Here is a 15169-nt window from a genome sequence, read left to right as displayed (position 1 = left end):
CATTCACTTTTGTTGATTGGCAAAACCCGAAGAAATGACTTATCGATTGGCAATGCAGATCAGCTATTTGAGTCAATTAGAGGCTGTCTAGACTGAACCTTATATTTTAGTAGGCTCGCTACACTAAACTGCCTGAGTTTATTGATTGTGACGATCTCTTTACCACATGAGAAGATTTATTCTGATTATTTCAGTGGTAAATCGAATTCAGTGGTAAGCTATGTTCTATTGCCTTCTGGTACTTCTGTAGAGCTGAAAGCATAATTACCTATTACTCTCATTAACTCATTACACTCATAGAGCATAATATATGTACCTATTACTGTGTGAGCCGTGTTCAGTCTAGGGTAAACTCACCCTAAGCATATTAGGTGCGGCGTAGGTAGATACTCGAGGCAATATTGTGTTGCATTAGCTGAAAGCATAATTACCTATTACTCTCATTAACTCATTACACTCATAGAGCATATACCTATTACTGTATGAGCCGTGTTCAGTCTAGCGTAAACCCACCCTAAGGTTCGGCGTAGGTAGATACTTGAGGCAATATTGTGTTGCATTATTGCAACTAGGTATCGAATGAAGCTCATCCCTGAAGGAAATTCAGCTGAAAACTAGGTAGTGTTGCTTAAATTAGCCACTGGACTGCCCACTAGGTATTAGGATTATAATACCCAGTGCCCTTTTGTACTGCTCGCTGTTAAGTTCTTTCTAGGAATTAGGCAGTGGTTGGTACAACTGAGATGAAATTCATTACCATTCAGTGATGAAATTCATTGAATGGTTTCTTCGAATTGAATTGATCCCAAGGGCAAGATAAACCTAGATCCTTGACAAATGGAGTGTGCCTGAAGGCATGTGTTCCAAAATCAATTCGACCTTGAGTACCTACTCAGGCAGCATTGTTATTACGTAATGTATGTACCTACCTACGAACTTTTCTACCTACCTACTAACTTATCTAAGTCAGCTCCCATGGCGTAGTGGTCACTGCACTCGCTTTACACGCGCGGGAGACCCGGGTTCGATTCCCGGCGGGGTCAAGAAATTTGTATCATGCAAATGATTGATCCCGTGACTGGCTGTTGTGGGGCCCACTCAGCGGACCCGGGTTCGATTCCCGGCGGGGTCAAGAAATTTGTATCATCCAAATGATTGATTCCGTGACTGGCTGTTGCGGGGCCAGACCCGGGTTCGATTCCCGGCGGGGTCAAGAAATTTGTATCTCGCAAATGATTGATCGGTGCCAGCATGGTAGGTAAGCCCACTCAGCCTCGTGAGGAAAATAAGTAGCTATGACATGTAAATGCGCATAGCGACTGACAATGCTCTTCTTACTATTGATATCATTGATGGAGTTCTTATACCTGTTTTTATCCACTGTATCTTCATCGTCTAACGTTTTATTAGTACTGATGATATTTTTCTTATATCTTACATACTTGTTGTAATTATGATCATTGTAATGCTTGTATCTTCTACGTTTTACATGTGTTCTGTCGTTGATTCTGTTTATAGTTTTATCTGTGCTGTACTCGTAATTTGAATTGTTCAAGTCATCAATTTCCAAACTTCTTTTTCTCCTTTCCGAGTATTTATAAGTAATATCATCATAATAATCAATTATTTCAAATTTAGGTTTATTTTTACGATTGTATTTTTCTTCATACCTATATGTTTTTTCATCATTCGAGTCAGGATTAGTTTTGTGAGTGTGTTGCTCTCTAGGAAAACTGAACTGTTGGACGTTAATTTTGCTATTTAAGTTTTTAGCTTTGTAATGTCTTTTCTTGTTCTTGGAATTCTCGTAAAACGTGTTCAGTTGACTTGCATATTTTGAAAGATCTTCATAGAGATTTGTACTATCATTGATAATGTTTAGAGAGTCTGTATATTTATTACTGTATGATTCCGTGGTCTTGCTTTTGATTCTCTCGTGAGTATCATGGTTTGGTGCATATTCATCAATGATGGAGTCACTATTAACATTTAGTGTTTCATCGAGAATTGGTCCTCCATGACTGGTTCTTTCATTAATAGGTTCATCATTGACATATTGCTCATCTTCACTCATAATACCTGCGTTGCTATTGAATAACATATTTTGATCTATGATTTCATTTTCAACTATACTGCTTTCCAAAATTAATTCATTTAGAAAATTGTAACCTAAATTCAAATGTGATAGTCTTTTATTGTGGATAAAATCTGGAATTCTTGTCAATTTATTGCCTGACAAACTAATTGATTTTAAATTGACTAAATGTTCGAAAGTATTGTTTTGTATAAATTCAATATTGTTATTGTGTAAATACAAATATTTCAATTTCTTTAAATTTCGGAAACATTGATTAATATTCGTTAGTCTATTGTTCTCTAGATCTAAAAATTCTAAAGTACTGTTTAACCCGTTGAAGGCGAAATCGTGTATTTCACTGATTTTATTGAACTTCAGATACAATCTGAACACGTTTAAATTTCGAAATGTATTTGCATTCAGCTTACTGATTTGATTATAACTCAATATCAAGTCTTTGATGTAGTACGTATTATTCAGGTTCAAGTTGATTGTTGAAATAAGGTTGTTGGAGAGGTCTAATTTCTCAATGTGTTTTCTATTGGGAATTACAAATTCTTTGATGTAGTTGTTGGATAGAACGATCCATTTCAGACTGGTCATTCGATTCAACTCCAAATAGTTGACCAGGTAGTTGTTGGCAACGCTCAATGTTTCCATTGTTTTTGGTAAACTATCCAATGTTTGCAATAAGTTGCTGTCCATGTTTAGCCATAGGATCGATCTGAATCCGTTGAGATTTTCTATTTGGTGAATGTGATTCTCTCCTATGAACAGTGTGGTGAGTTTGTTTTGGATTTCTGGGGACCAGTTTGCTGTTTCCAGTTCAGCGATTTGATTGCTGAAACAAAAGAAGAGCAAGAAATGTGAAAACATGGATAACTTCTAAATAGTGGATATACAAAATATGTTGGTATGTAGCTCACTCTTCATTCTCATCAGCAGTATGCAGCTAATTTGAACATTTTCACCTGAAATAAGGAAAAACATTTTTGTCAATCCTACACAGAGTATTTTCGTTGTATTTCGCAGAATTATTATTAAATATTATTTCCATCTCTAGAATTCCAGATGAATAGCGTCTGCTGATGATATAACACGTGCTTCCCAAGAATAAATTTCACAAGTCTCTACGCCTTTATCATATTTTCAACACTGAAAATCTCGAAATAAATCATTTCTTGTGCTTTCCTTTGCAGAACTTGATTTTTTCTAGTAGGGAAGGAAAGAGGAAAACCTTAGCATTACAACTTTGATCTTATCTTCTGTTAGATGTAAAATGTATTTTTATTTTATGTTTTTTCTTAACTCTAAAATAAACTTTTTTCCCCTTTTGAGGTATAAAAAATAAAAGGGCATCAGTGCGGAAGAAAGGGGCCTACTTAGTGGAAAGGACTTGGGCGGAAGAGTGGAATTTCCCACTTTTGGAATTATAAAATACCTAGTTGGATTATTTTTTGAAGAGTTAATCCAGACTCTGAATATAAAACTGCACTGTTTTTTACCCACGCTACGCGGGAAATGATATTTTCCAGCTAGAGTTCTTAACTCGGTGTCGATTAACTGATGCCTGATCTGTTGGTTAGTATCATTGGGCATTCACTTTTGTTGATTGGCAAAACCCGAAGAAATGACTTATCGATTGGCAATGCAGATCAGCTATTTGAGTCAATTTCAGGCTGTCCAGACTGAACCTTATATTTTAGTGTGCTCGCTACACTAAACTGCCTCAGTTTATTGACTGTGACGATCTTATTATCACATGAGAAGATTTATTCTGATTATTTCAGTAGTGAACATTCACTTTTGTTGATTGGCAAAACCCGAAGAAATGACTTATCGATTGGCAATGCAGATCAGCTATTTGAGTCAATTTCAGGCTGTCTAGACTGAACCTTATATTTTAGTGTGCTCGCTACACTAAACTGCCTCAGTTTATTGATTGTGACGATCTTATTATCACATGAGAAGATTTATTCTGATTATTTCAGTGGTAAATCGAATGTATTCCAAACGAGTAGGGCTTTTCATATTTCTTCTCCTCACGGTCCCCCACTGGTTATATTTTACATTATATTAAGTGTGCCACAGGGACGTTCGGTACGGGCGGTAGCATTTGTTTTATTTGAAAACCGACACGATTTTTATGCTCTAACCTCAAACCAAATATTACATCAAATGTTAGGAACATTTAGATTTTTCTTTCCCTAGGTTTATAGGTTTTGTGGGGAAGTGTGATTTTCCCAAGCATACTTTGTATTGTGGATGTAAACAGATTTGGAGAAATTACATCGCCCTGCCTGACTCCTCTTCGAATATTGATCTAGGTAGGTAGGTACAATACTCAAAAAAGTCGAGTTTTGAACTTGGCCCGCTCTAAAGCATTCAATTTGTATTACGAGTACCTTTTGTACTATGTTCTATTGCCTTCTGGTACTTCTGTAGAGCTGAAAGCATAATTACCTATTACTCTCATTAACTCATTACACTCATAGAGCATATACCTATTACTGTATGAGCCGTGTTCAGTCTAGTGTAAACTCACCCTAAGCATATTAGGTTCGGCGTAGGTAGATACTTGAGGCAATATTGTGTTGCATTGTTGCAGCTAGGTATCGAATGAAGCTCATCCCTGAAGGAAATTCAGCTGAAAACTAGGTAGTGTTGCTTAAATTAGCCACTGGACTGCCCACTAGGTATTAGAATTATAATACCCAGTGCCCTTTTATAGTGTTCGCTGTTAATTTCTTTCAGGGAATTAGGCAGTGGTTGGTACAACTGAGATGAAATTCATTACCATTCAGTGATGAAATTCATTGAATGATTTCTTCGAATTGAATTGATCCCAGGGGCAAGATAAACCTAGACCCTTGACAAATGAAGTGTGCCTGAAGGCATGTGTTCCAAAATCAATTCGACCTTGAGTACTTATGTGTTCTAACCTTCGTGAAGGATACATTTTGTTTTTTATTATAAAAATATTAAACAGTCTTCCTATGTATCTAGGCAAGGTTCATGCATTTTTGATTCGCTTTCCACATTCTCTCTCTATCCTGGTAGAGGTATAATTATGTATGTAGCTACGTAACAGCTGATCTCTCCCATACTACGTCTCTGGTCAGACAGACTATAGGGAAGATTATCCTTGCCGAAAGAAATGGTACTGTAAAGGTTGAGTTCTTATCGTCCCGAAATCGAAGGGAGAAGGAGGACAATATAAAAGAAAGCCAGTCGTTCCAACAGCGAAGATTGTATCAAAGTATTTACACTGATGAACGTGTTATCAGGTAGAATTGTCAGTCTGTTGTTGGATAGGTTGAGATTTGTTATCATAGGGAGCTCTATGAACATTGTACTATCAATGTGTTCGATCACCTGATGTTTAGGATAAAGTTCAACCCGGGCGGGTATCAAACCCGCGACCAAGTGCTTAAAAAGCAGGCTACGACTAGGAGTCTGATTGCGTATAACCGCAGCCTTAACTCTAACGTAATTTAATACCAAAATGAAAGCAGCATTAACTTGCTTTCAAAATGATATAACATAATTGTGTATAGTGAGGTATTATAAGGCGGAAGCAGTACTTAGTTAAGTGGGAAGGTTTGGCAGAAGCCACGCGGAATCGAATGGTGAAACTTTTAGAACTGTCCGACTTAATGTAATAGAAAGTCGTGTGATGTTCACACCAGATTTTTTTTATACGCTTTCTTCCTTGGGAAAATACTTAATGCATGGCCCATATTGAATACCGCTAACGTACTCATCGTTTTTACTTTTATCCATTTTATTTTATTTTTTTGCTTCAGAATCTACTATCTATCTACAATAAGGTAACGAAATTCTTTTTCACAAGGGCTTCGGGCGCCATCATTTTATGTGTTCTAACCTTCGTGAAGGATACATTTTGTTTTTTATTATAAAAATATTAAACAGTCTTCCTATGTATCTAGGCAAGGTTCATACATTTTTGATTCGCTTTCCACATCCTCTCTCTATCCTGGTAGAGGTATATGTATGTAGCTACGTAACAGCTGATCTCTCCCATACTACGTCTCTCGTCAGACAGACCATAGGGAAGACTATCCTTGCCGAAAGAAATGGTACTGTAAAGGTTGAGTTCTTATCGTCCCAAAATCGAAGGGAGAAGGAGGACAATATAAAAGAAAGCCAGTCGTTCCGACAACGAAACTTACCTGTTTAGAATAAAGTTCGCCCCGGGCAGGTATCAAACCAGCGACCTATAGTGCTTACAAGGCAGGCTACGACTAGGAGTCTGATCGAGTATAACCGCAGCCTTAACTCTAACGTAGTTTAATACCAAAATGAAAAACAGCATTAACTTGCTTTCAAAATGATATAACATAATTGTGTATAGTGAGGTATTATAAGGCGGAAGCAGTACTTTGTTAAGTGCAGAAGGTAGTAGGAAGGGAGGTAGAAGATCTAGCAGTTAAGAGAGGGGGAAGTAGAAGGTCTAGGGGAAGTTATTAGGAGCAGAGGAAAGCTGGAATAGGAGTAGGGAGTTAGGAACCGTAGACCGTAGAGGGTGAAGGAAGGGAGGTAGAAGATATTTAGTAGTTATCTTGAGGGGGAGTGGAAAGGTCTAGAGGAAGTTATTAGGAGAACAGGTAGGTAGGAGAAGGAGTAGTTAAGTATGGGAGAGAAGAAGTAGGAAATCAGCAAGAGTAGAGGGTGAAGGAAGGGAGGTAGAAGATCTAGCAGTTAAGAGAGGGGGAAGTAGAAGGTCTAGAGGAAGTTATTAGGAGCAGAGAAAAGGAGGAATAGGAGTAGGGAGATAGGAATAGTAGAGGGTGAAGAAAGGAAGAGAGGTAAAAGATCTAGCAGTTAAGAGAGGGGGAAGTAGAAGGTCTAGGGGAAGTTATTAGGAGAACAAGGAGGTGGGAGAAGGAGTAGTTAAATATGGGTGTGGGAGAGAAGGAGTGGGGAATTAGCAAGAGCAGAGGGTGAAGGATCTAGCTCTAGCAGTTAAGAGAGGGGGGGGGGTAGATGGTCTAGGGGAAGTTAATAGGCGTAGAGAATAGAGGAAGTTAGGACAAGGAATAGGGAGTTAGGAAGGATAGAGGGTTAGTAGCTAAATACGGGAGAAGTGGAGTAGGTTAGGAAATATCTAGTAGTTCAGAGTAGGGGAAGTAGAAAGGTCTAGGGGAAGCTATTAGGAGCCTAGGAGGAGGGAGGTTAATATAGTTACCAGTGGGAGAGATCAGGAGAGATAAGGAGAGTGGGAGGGACTGGGAGTTATGACTCGGGAGTTAGGAGAGCAGGAAGGGTAGGAGGTTGCATTATTATGAGGAAACATTAGATTCCCTTCCCCTTTCCCCGCACACACACATACACAAGACAATACACACACTGCAGACATACAACACCCTAGGGGCGAGAAGAGGGGGGGGGGGGAAAAGTAGAAGAGGAGAGGGGAGAATAAAAAGAGGAGGGAAGGGAGGGGTGGAAAACTAGAAGAAGGTAAATGAGGGGAAGGAAGGAACTGAGCAGAGGAGGGACTGCTTAACATTTTATGATTTTTCAATTAGCCAAATGGCTCGAAGCAATTCTCTAGTTTCGTGGGTGAGACGGAAGGGAAAGAGAGGGAGGGAAGAAGAGGGAGAGAGAAAGAGAGAGAGAGAGAGAGGGAGGGAAGAAGAGGCAGAGAGAAAGAGAGAGAGAGAGGGAGGGAAGAAAGAGAGAGATGGAAATAAAGAGTGAGAGAAAACAATACAAAACCCCTCACTAATAGTGAGTTTAGTTTACAGGGTTTTTCGAGGAACGTTTTTCCTCTCTCTTTCTCTGTCTTCTCTCTCTCTCTCTCTCTCTTTCTCTCTCCCTCTGTCTCTTTCTCTCTCTGATTTTGTATTCCCTGGAGGGCTTTTTTCTATCTACAAAAATATCCTAAACCGTGTGAACATTGTGAACAACACGTGGAAATATTATTATTTATTAATAGGTATGTATTATCATTAATCCTTTTCTATTTTTTTGCTGCTTTAAGCTTAGTAGGTTGGTATACACATGCTACGATTTTGTTATTATTTTTATTATTATTATTAGTTGTTTTGTTTTACAATTTGATTGCTCTATTATTATGTTAAGGGAGTCTCTTTCTGATCCCTTGTGTACCGCGTCCATTTTAGTTTAGGACTAATGCACTACATCGCTCTATAAAATCATTATCAAGTCAAGGACCCCGTGGTCTGTGAAGAATTCAGAGTACATACCTAGTATATACCTAATCATCATCAATATTGTTGTCGTAGCCTATGTGTAGGTTAGGTATCAGTTGCAAAATCTGGAATATTTAGGAGGAATCAAAGTTTTTCAATGATTTGTGTGAGCGCCGTGAAACTATGGAGTTATGCAATGTGCAAGTTAAATAATTGGTGGAGATGCTTTTCCTTCACAATCACAAAACAAGTGACCCGTCTCATTTTATGTTTTTAACTTTCCATCCCTTCATCTATCAGTCTTCTAGGAGAAGATCCACTACTTTTGATTGATCCTGTAAAAATACTACAATGCTAAAAATAAATGTTCTATCCCTAATAGCGAGGTTGTAACAAAAGAAGAAGGTGGAAAATGAAGAACAAGAATAAAAGGAAGGAAAGAAGAAGTAAGATGGAGAAGAAGTGGAAATACTAAACCATTAAATAATTTCATCTGGTACCTATGTACATTTGTACATACGACTACCTATCTTTTTCAAGAAGAAGGTGGAAAAAGAAGAACAAGAACAAAAGGAAGGAAAGAAGAAGTAAGATGGAGAAGAAGTGGAAATACTAAACCATTAAAAAATTTCATCTGGTACCTATGTACATTTTGTACATACGGGATAGGTATCATAGCGGAAAATTTTTTGGTCATCTTTACAAAAACTAGCAAACAAAACATTAAGAAAAGGAGGGAGGGACAGAGGAAATATTACAAGGAGAGGGACAAAGGATTCACAAAGGGAGGAAAAATTCACAGAGAGAGGGAAAATTTCACAAAGGGAAAAAGGAGGAGGGAGGAAAAGTGTGCGGTTTTCAAACTCGGAAATTTTTCGAAACGGGATCCCTCTATTCCGGACACCTCGGGGGCATTTTTCCCTGGGTTCGGCGAAAAATTTTCCCTGGGTTCGGCGAAAAATTTTCCCTGCTCCGAAACAGATTTTCAACCCGGGCGCTTTTATGGAGTTTCTCGGGCCAGATGGGCGCGCGGACTTTGGTAATTGAAACTTTATTGAGCAGAAAATTAGCGATGAGTACGTGCCTTGTGTTGTCTGACCTTGGCCGGGGCTGGAGTGTGGGCTGGGGCTTTGTTTCCCCAAAGGCATAAAAAGGAGAATAAAATGGACTTGAATAAGTTAGGTATAGGTACTAAAATAATAATGTTATTACAAACATACACTGAGAAAGAAATGAGTAAGCCCAATCGAGTGACTGGGTTCCTGAATTCTAATATGGAACACTATATCAGCAAGCGACACTTGACGTCAAATTTAAGGACTGATGAAAGTTTATATAGAGATAACCATTTTGTTTTTAGGGGAAAAAAAGTTCCAAGAGAATAATGTTCGAAGCTCTCTTTATTTTCGAGGGAGAATTTGCATAGGCTCCCCCACATGTTTACTATTCGGCCCATTTTGGATTGACCTTTTGAATTCTCTTTGTGGTTAGATGCTGGTTTTATTTTGAACTAAACACATACGCAGCATTGCTCATTGTAGTACAAACAAACCATTTTGTTTTTTCTCTAATTTCAATACAACACCGAAGTAATGACAATGATATACATAGGTAGGTACAATACTCAAAAAAGTCGAGTTTTGAACTTGGCCCGCTCTGAAGCATTCAATTTGTATTACGAGTACCAAACCATTTTGTTTTTTCTCTAATTTCAATACAACACCGAAGTAATGACAATGATATACATAGGTAGGTACAATACTCAAAAAAGTCGATTTTTGAACTTGGCCCGCTCTACCTCTAAACATTCAATTTTCTCTCTCTCTCTCTCTCTCTCTCTCTCTCTCTCTCTCTCTCTCTCTCTCTCTCTCTCTCTCTCTCTCTCTCTCAAGGTTTTTGAGTAGCTGATTCGAAAAATGACGGCAAGTTAGAACGTTAGAAGACGACAACTTCATTAGAAATTTAGACCTGGGGAAAAAACCGTTTACGATAGAGGTTTTTATCGTCACTGCATAGTTAACTGCTACAAGGCTGGAATCGAACCCGCTACCTAGAGCTTAAAAGATAGGTCCGCTGCCTTCCAAGGTATAACTAGGCTACTGGCTTTCTAAAAGTTTATTTGCAGAAATAAAAACTAAACTTGCGCCATTACCTGGACGTCTACATCCATCTAGAATTTCTAGATAGGTAGGTATAAGATAATAAGATATATATTTTATTGAACTAATCTTTTTACTTCTTTTATAGTTGAATAAAAAGTTCAATAATAGTTAATCAGTCAGAAAGACATTTTGTTTAGCCAGCAATTTTCATTACTCTCCCTTGTCCCTTCGTCCTTAGTTACTTTTCCTCTTCCTCCTCCTTCTCCTCCTTTTCTTCTTATTCTTCCCTTTTATATCCTTCTTTCTATCCCTCCTCGTTTTCCATTTTCTTCTCCTCCTATACCTCCACTACCCTTATTCAGCTCCTTCCATTTCCTCTTCCTTCTTCTTCTACTTCTTCTTCTCTTTTTCCTCCTCCTTCTTCTACTTGTTCTATGTTTCCTCCTCCTCCTCCTCCTCCTTCCCACTTTCCCTTTCTTCTCCATTTTCTCTTCTTGTTCGACCGCATGGTCTTGATTCTCTTCTTCGTTGTAAAAAAAGACAATAAAATTTTAATATCTTTATTTGTCCCTCTGTCTGTCTCTCTCTTTCTCTCTCTCTTTCTCTTTCTCTCCTCCCTTCATCTATCAGTCTTCTAGGAGAAGATCCACTACTTTTGATTGATCCTGTAAAAATACTACAATGCTAAAAATAAATGTTCTACTTCTATTTCATCTTCTTTAGCTGGTACTTCTTCATTTTCTTCTATTTAACCTTCGTCCTCTTCTTCTTCTCCTCCTTCGTTTTCTTATACTCCTTTGTTTTCTTCTTCTTCTTCTTCTTCTCCTTTGCTGGGTACAAACATCATGTATTTGCACAATGCACAGTGCATCACTGCACGTTGTACAAGTTTATCCAAGACTGTTTCTTGTCGAGCAAGTTTATTGAGCAAAACCTACCTTTGAGATCACCCCGAACCCCAAAACAGCTCACCATAATAATTTTGAGTGGATTGGAACCATTTTGGGGTTAAATGGATTGGAACACATCACATCCCTTCAGACACACTCCATTCAGGAATTCAGCAGTGGCTATAGGGTTTTGCCATAGATCAATGACCGTCTGTGGTGTACACGGGGACAACTGGGGCCTCGTCCCCCGGATTTGGGAACCGCTGAGCACCAGGAGGAGCGTGAGGAGGCCCGGCAGACACATTTGGGGACCGCTGAACTTCAGTCAATCTGCGAACAAGAAGGGTTAGAGGGGATTTTAATTTTATTATTATGTATTTATTTATTTTTAATTTGATTTATTTGTTTTTAATGAAAACTTGTCATAGTGTGTGGTGTAGGTCTTCCTGGACAATTTAATAGGTGAGGTGTGGCATTTGCCAGGATGATGTGAGGGAGGAGAGGAGATTGCTACTACAACAACAGGCACACTCCATTTGTCAAGGGTCTAGGTTTTCCTTGCCCTACACTTGTCATATAAAATTTGAACAAATTTCTGAGCCCTAACTAACCCCTAATTCTTCCAACACCGTGAGATAGGTGCCATGTCTATCTCACGGCCTCGGAAAGCAAAGCAGCATAGGATAAGGTTAGGTTGTGTCCTGTGGTTGAGTGCTGAAGGGGTTAGGAAGTTGAAGGAAACGTATTTGAGTTCAATGGAGAGTGAATGATATCCGGCTTAAGTCAAATCAAATAATGCCAAATGAAAATCAAATAATGCTAAACTAAAAATCCTGACTTCAAACATCGTGTCTTCTGCTTTATTTCTTCCTTCCATTCTGTTCCCTCTGACTCTCCTCTCTTTCTCTTTGTCCCTCCTTTCCTCTCTTCTCTCTACCCTCTTTCTCTCTCTTTATCCCTTCTTTCCTAGATTTATTTGTCTTTTTCCTTCTCTCTCTCTCTCTCTTTCTTTCTCTCTCTCTTCTTTCTCTCTCTCTCTCTTTCTATTTGTCCCTCCTTTTCTAGCTTTTTCTGTCTCTTTCCTCTTGCCCTAGGGATCAATTTAATTTTAAGAAACAATTTTACTGATTTCCTATTGAATCTAAAACTGCCTCATTTTGGTGGTTTAGTGGCAATCAGGAGGGTGATGTAGTAAATCGGTTTACCCTAGTGACCTAGAGAAATGGTTTTCATAGCGAATAGCTTCCTATTCCCTAGTACCTACCTAACCCAAAAGACCCAAAAACACAACCCCCATTCGTACCCAAAGTTGTGACTGTGGAAAAATTACTACTCATCCCTAAAGGGAATTTAGCTAAGAGAAGAAGTGGAGAGAGAGAGAGAGAGAAGGTGGAGGGAGAGAGATAAAAGGTTAAATAAAAGAAGACAGATGAGCAACACTATTCCTTAATAACATGTAGTAATACATCAGGTCTAATGAAACAAAAGGAGGCAAGGAAGAAAATAGCTCCTACTTATTAAATTTCTTATTAAATTCACTGCCTTGCCTGCATGATTTGCTCATTCTGACTTCTTCAGTAATTTACTACTGAGGTTTTTTCTTTCTTTTTCAATTCAATTTATCTTCCTTTTTTCTGTTACCAAGTAACGAGGCAAATAAGATATGAGACAAGAGGGAGAAAGAGATGGAAAGGAAGGGAGAGAGATTGTTTTCTTTCTTTTTCAATTCAATTTATCTTCCTTTTTTCTGTTACCAAGTAACGAGGCAAATAAGATATGAGACAAGAGGGAGAAAGAGAGAGAGAGCTGTGGAAGGGAGAGAGATTGTGGGAAGAAGAGAGACGTAAGGAGGGAGAGAGAGAAGAAGATAAATGGGACACAGAACCTCTGGATGTAAAAGTAAGTAAATATAAAAGTGAATTGCAAAAGTGGGCGCCTCACGATAAGATGTGCTTTTACATTCTGTTACAACACAAACCGGAGACGTCTTTTTCTTATTCTTCTCTTCCTGTTCCTAATTCTTCTCTTTCGTTTGCTTCTTGTTCTTTGTTTCCTTCTTCTCTTCCTCATTCTCCTCCTTCTGATTCTTCTGCTTCGCCTTCTTCCTCCCCCTCTCCTTCTTCTTCTCCTGCTCCTCCTTCTTCTCCTGCTCCTCCTTCTTCTCCTGCGTTTTCTTCTTCTTCTCCTTAATTTTCTTCTTCTCTCCTCCTTCTCCTCCTGATTCTTCTACTTCTTCTTATTTTTTTGAACCTTCGTCTTCTTTTTCTTCTCCTCCTGCTCCTAATTCTTTTCCTTCACATTTTCCTTCTCCTCGTCCTCCTCCTTTTGATTCTTCTTCTTCTTCTCCTTCTTATTTTTTCTCCTTCTCCTCCTGATTCTTCTGCTTCGCCTTCTTCTTCTCCTCCTCTTCCAATGATATCCGGCTTAAGTCAAATCAAATAATGCCAAATGAAAATCAAATAATGCTAAACTAAATGTCCTGACTTCAAACATCGTGTCCTCTGCTTTATTTCTTCCTTCCATTCTGTACCCTCTGACTCTCCTCTCTTTCTCTTTGTCCCTCCTTTCCTCTCTTCTCTCTACCCTCTTTCTTTCTCTTTATCCCTTCTTTCCTAGCTTTATTTGTCTTTTTCCTTCTTTCTCTTTCTCTCTTTCTCTTTGCGCCTCCTTTCCTAGCTTTATTTGTCTCTTTCGTTCTCTCTCTCTCTTTCCCTCTCTTACTATTTGTCCCTCCTTTCCTAGCTTTCTCTGTCTCTTTCCTTCTCTCTCTCTTCTTTCTCTCCCCTCTTTCTTTCTCTTTATCCCTGCTTCCCTAGCTTTCTCTGTGTCTTTCTTCCTCTCTCTCTTCTCTCTCTTCTCTCAGAAGGGGCCTTACTCTTCATCCCTGCTTTTTCTAACTCTTTCTTCTATGCTTACACGTTTTTTGCTTCGCCTGTAGCTTCTGTTTTACTTTCCTTTGTCTCTTTTTCTTGTCGATTTCTCTTTAAGTATTTCTTTTACGTTTCTTCTCTTCCACGTTCTACTTTCTCTCTCTCTCTCTCTCTCTCTCCCTCCTCCTCTCTTTATTGTAACCTATTCTTTACTCGTCCTTTGAAACAGACTTTTCGACTTCTTCCTCCTCTGCTGCTGCTTCTTCTTTTCTTTTTCTTATTCTTCTTCTGTTTTCGAATTGTCTTCAAATTGTCAAATGTTACTTGATGCCAGTAGTGTTTATTGGCAATTTAGCTATTAGAATAGTTTCACGATTATAATAGCTAAACTGCCAATATGTCTTGCGTAGGTAATTCAGTCATGAAGAGCACTGCCCGAATTTTGCAACACTCTTGCCGCGCGAGCACTCAACGTGTTAAAAACAGGTCGAAGAATAATAAAATAAAATGTATTAATAAAATAAAATGAAATATAATATGGTAATATTGGAGGTGAATGAAAGAGAGGGGGGCTATAATTCCGAGTGGTAATCCTCTATATGGAACTGATTAAGGGGATTATAAAGGCAAAAAGTATCTTTGACCGGGAGGAGATTAACAAGCGAGAATTATGAGCTTATAGGGAGGAGAGAGAAAAATGAACTGAAGGGGGAGAAAAAACGAGGGGAAGGGGGAGAGAAAAGAGAGGAATAGATCAGTTGCGCTTACTTGGGTGATTTTTCAAAGTCATAGAGCAGGAAAAATGAGGACCAACGGAATTTTTCTTTTTCTTCTACGACTTCTAGATCCCGAGATAAATCGATCAAAAAAATGCCGGTTTTTGGATTGACCTTTTGAATTCTCTTTGTGGTTAGATGCTGGTTTTATTTTGAACTAAACACATACGCAGCATTGCTCATTGTAGTACCTACAAACGAAAACATACATCAGAATCTCCTCTTTATACGTTTTCGTACACAAGGAGGGGAAATATGGACTAGGTATGTTTGTTTTA

At 38.6% G+C, this 15169-nt stretch overlaps 1 protein-coding gene across 1 annotated transcript; it reads right to left on the bottom strand.

The window, feature by feature from the left end:
• Positions 1–1338: 1338 nt before the first annotated feature.
• On the bottom strand, positions 1339–2918 carry LOC108253857 (outer membrane protein YopM-like; the record flags this gene model as incomplete). The annotated part of the gene is made up of 3 exons (XM_017448562.1): positions 1339–1529; positions 1671–2132; positions 2409–2918. Coding segments are annotated over 3 exons (1163 nt in total), but the record flags the coding sequence as incomplete, so codon positions are not given.
• Positions 2919–15169: the final 12251 nt, after the last annotated feature.

The sequence above is a fragment of the Diaphorina citri genome, unplaced genomic scaffold, assembly GCF_000475195.1.
Source record: "Diaphorina citri unplaced genomic scaffold, Diaci psyllid genome assembly version 1.1 scaffold3830, whole genome shotgun sequence".
NCBI lineage: Eukaryota > Metazoa > Arthropoda > Insecta > Hemiptera > Psyllidae > Diaphorina > Diaphorina citri.
The sequence above is the reverse complement of the archived record's forward strand: the minus strand, read 5'-3'. Positions and strand labels throughout refer to the sequence as shown.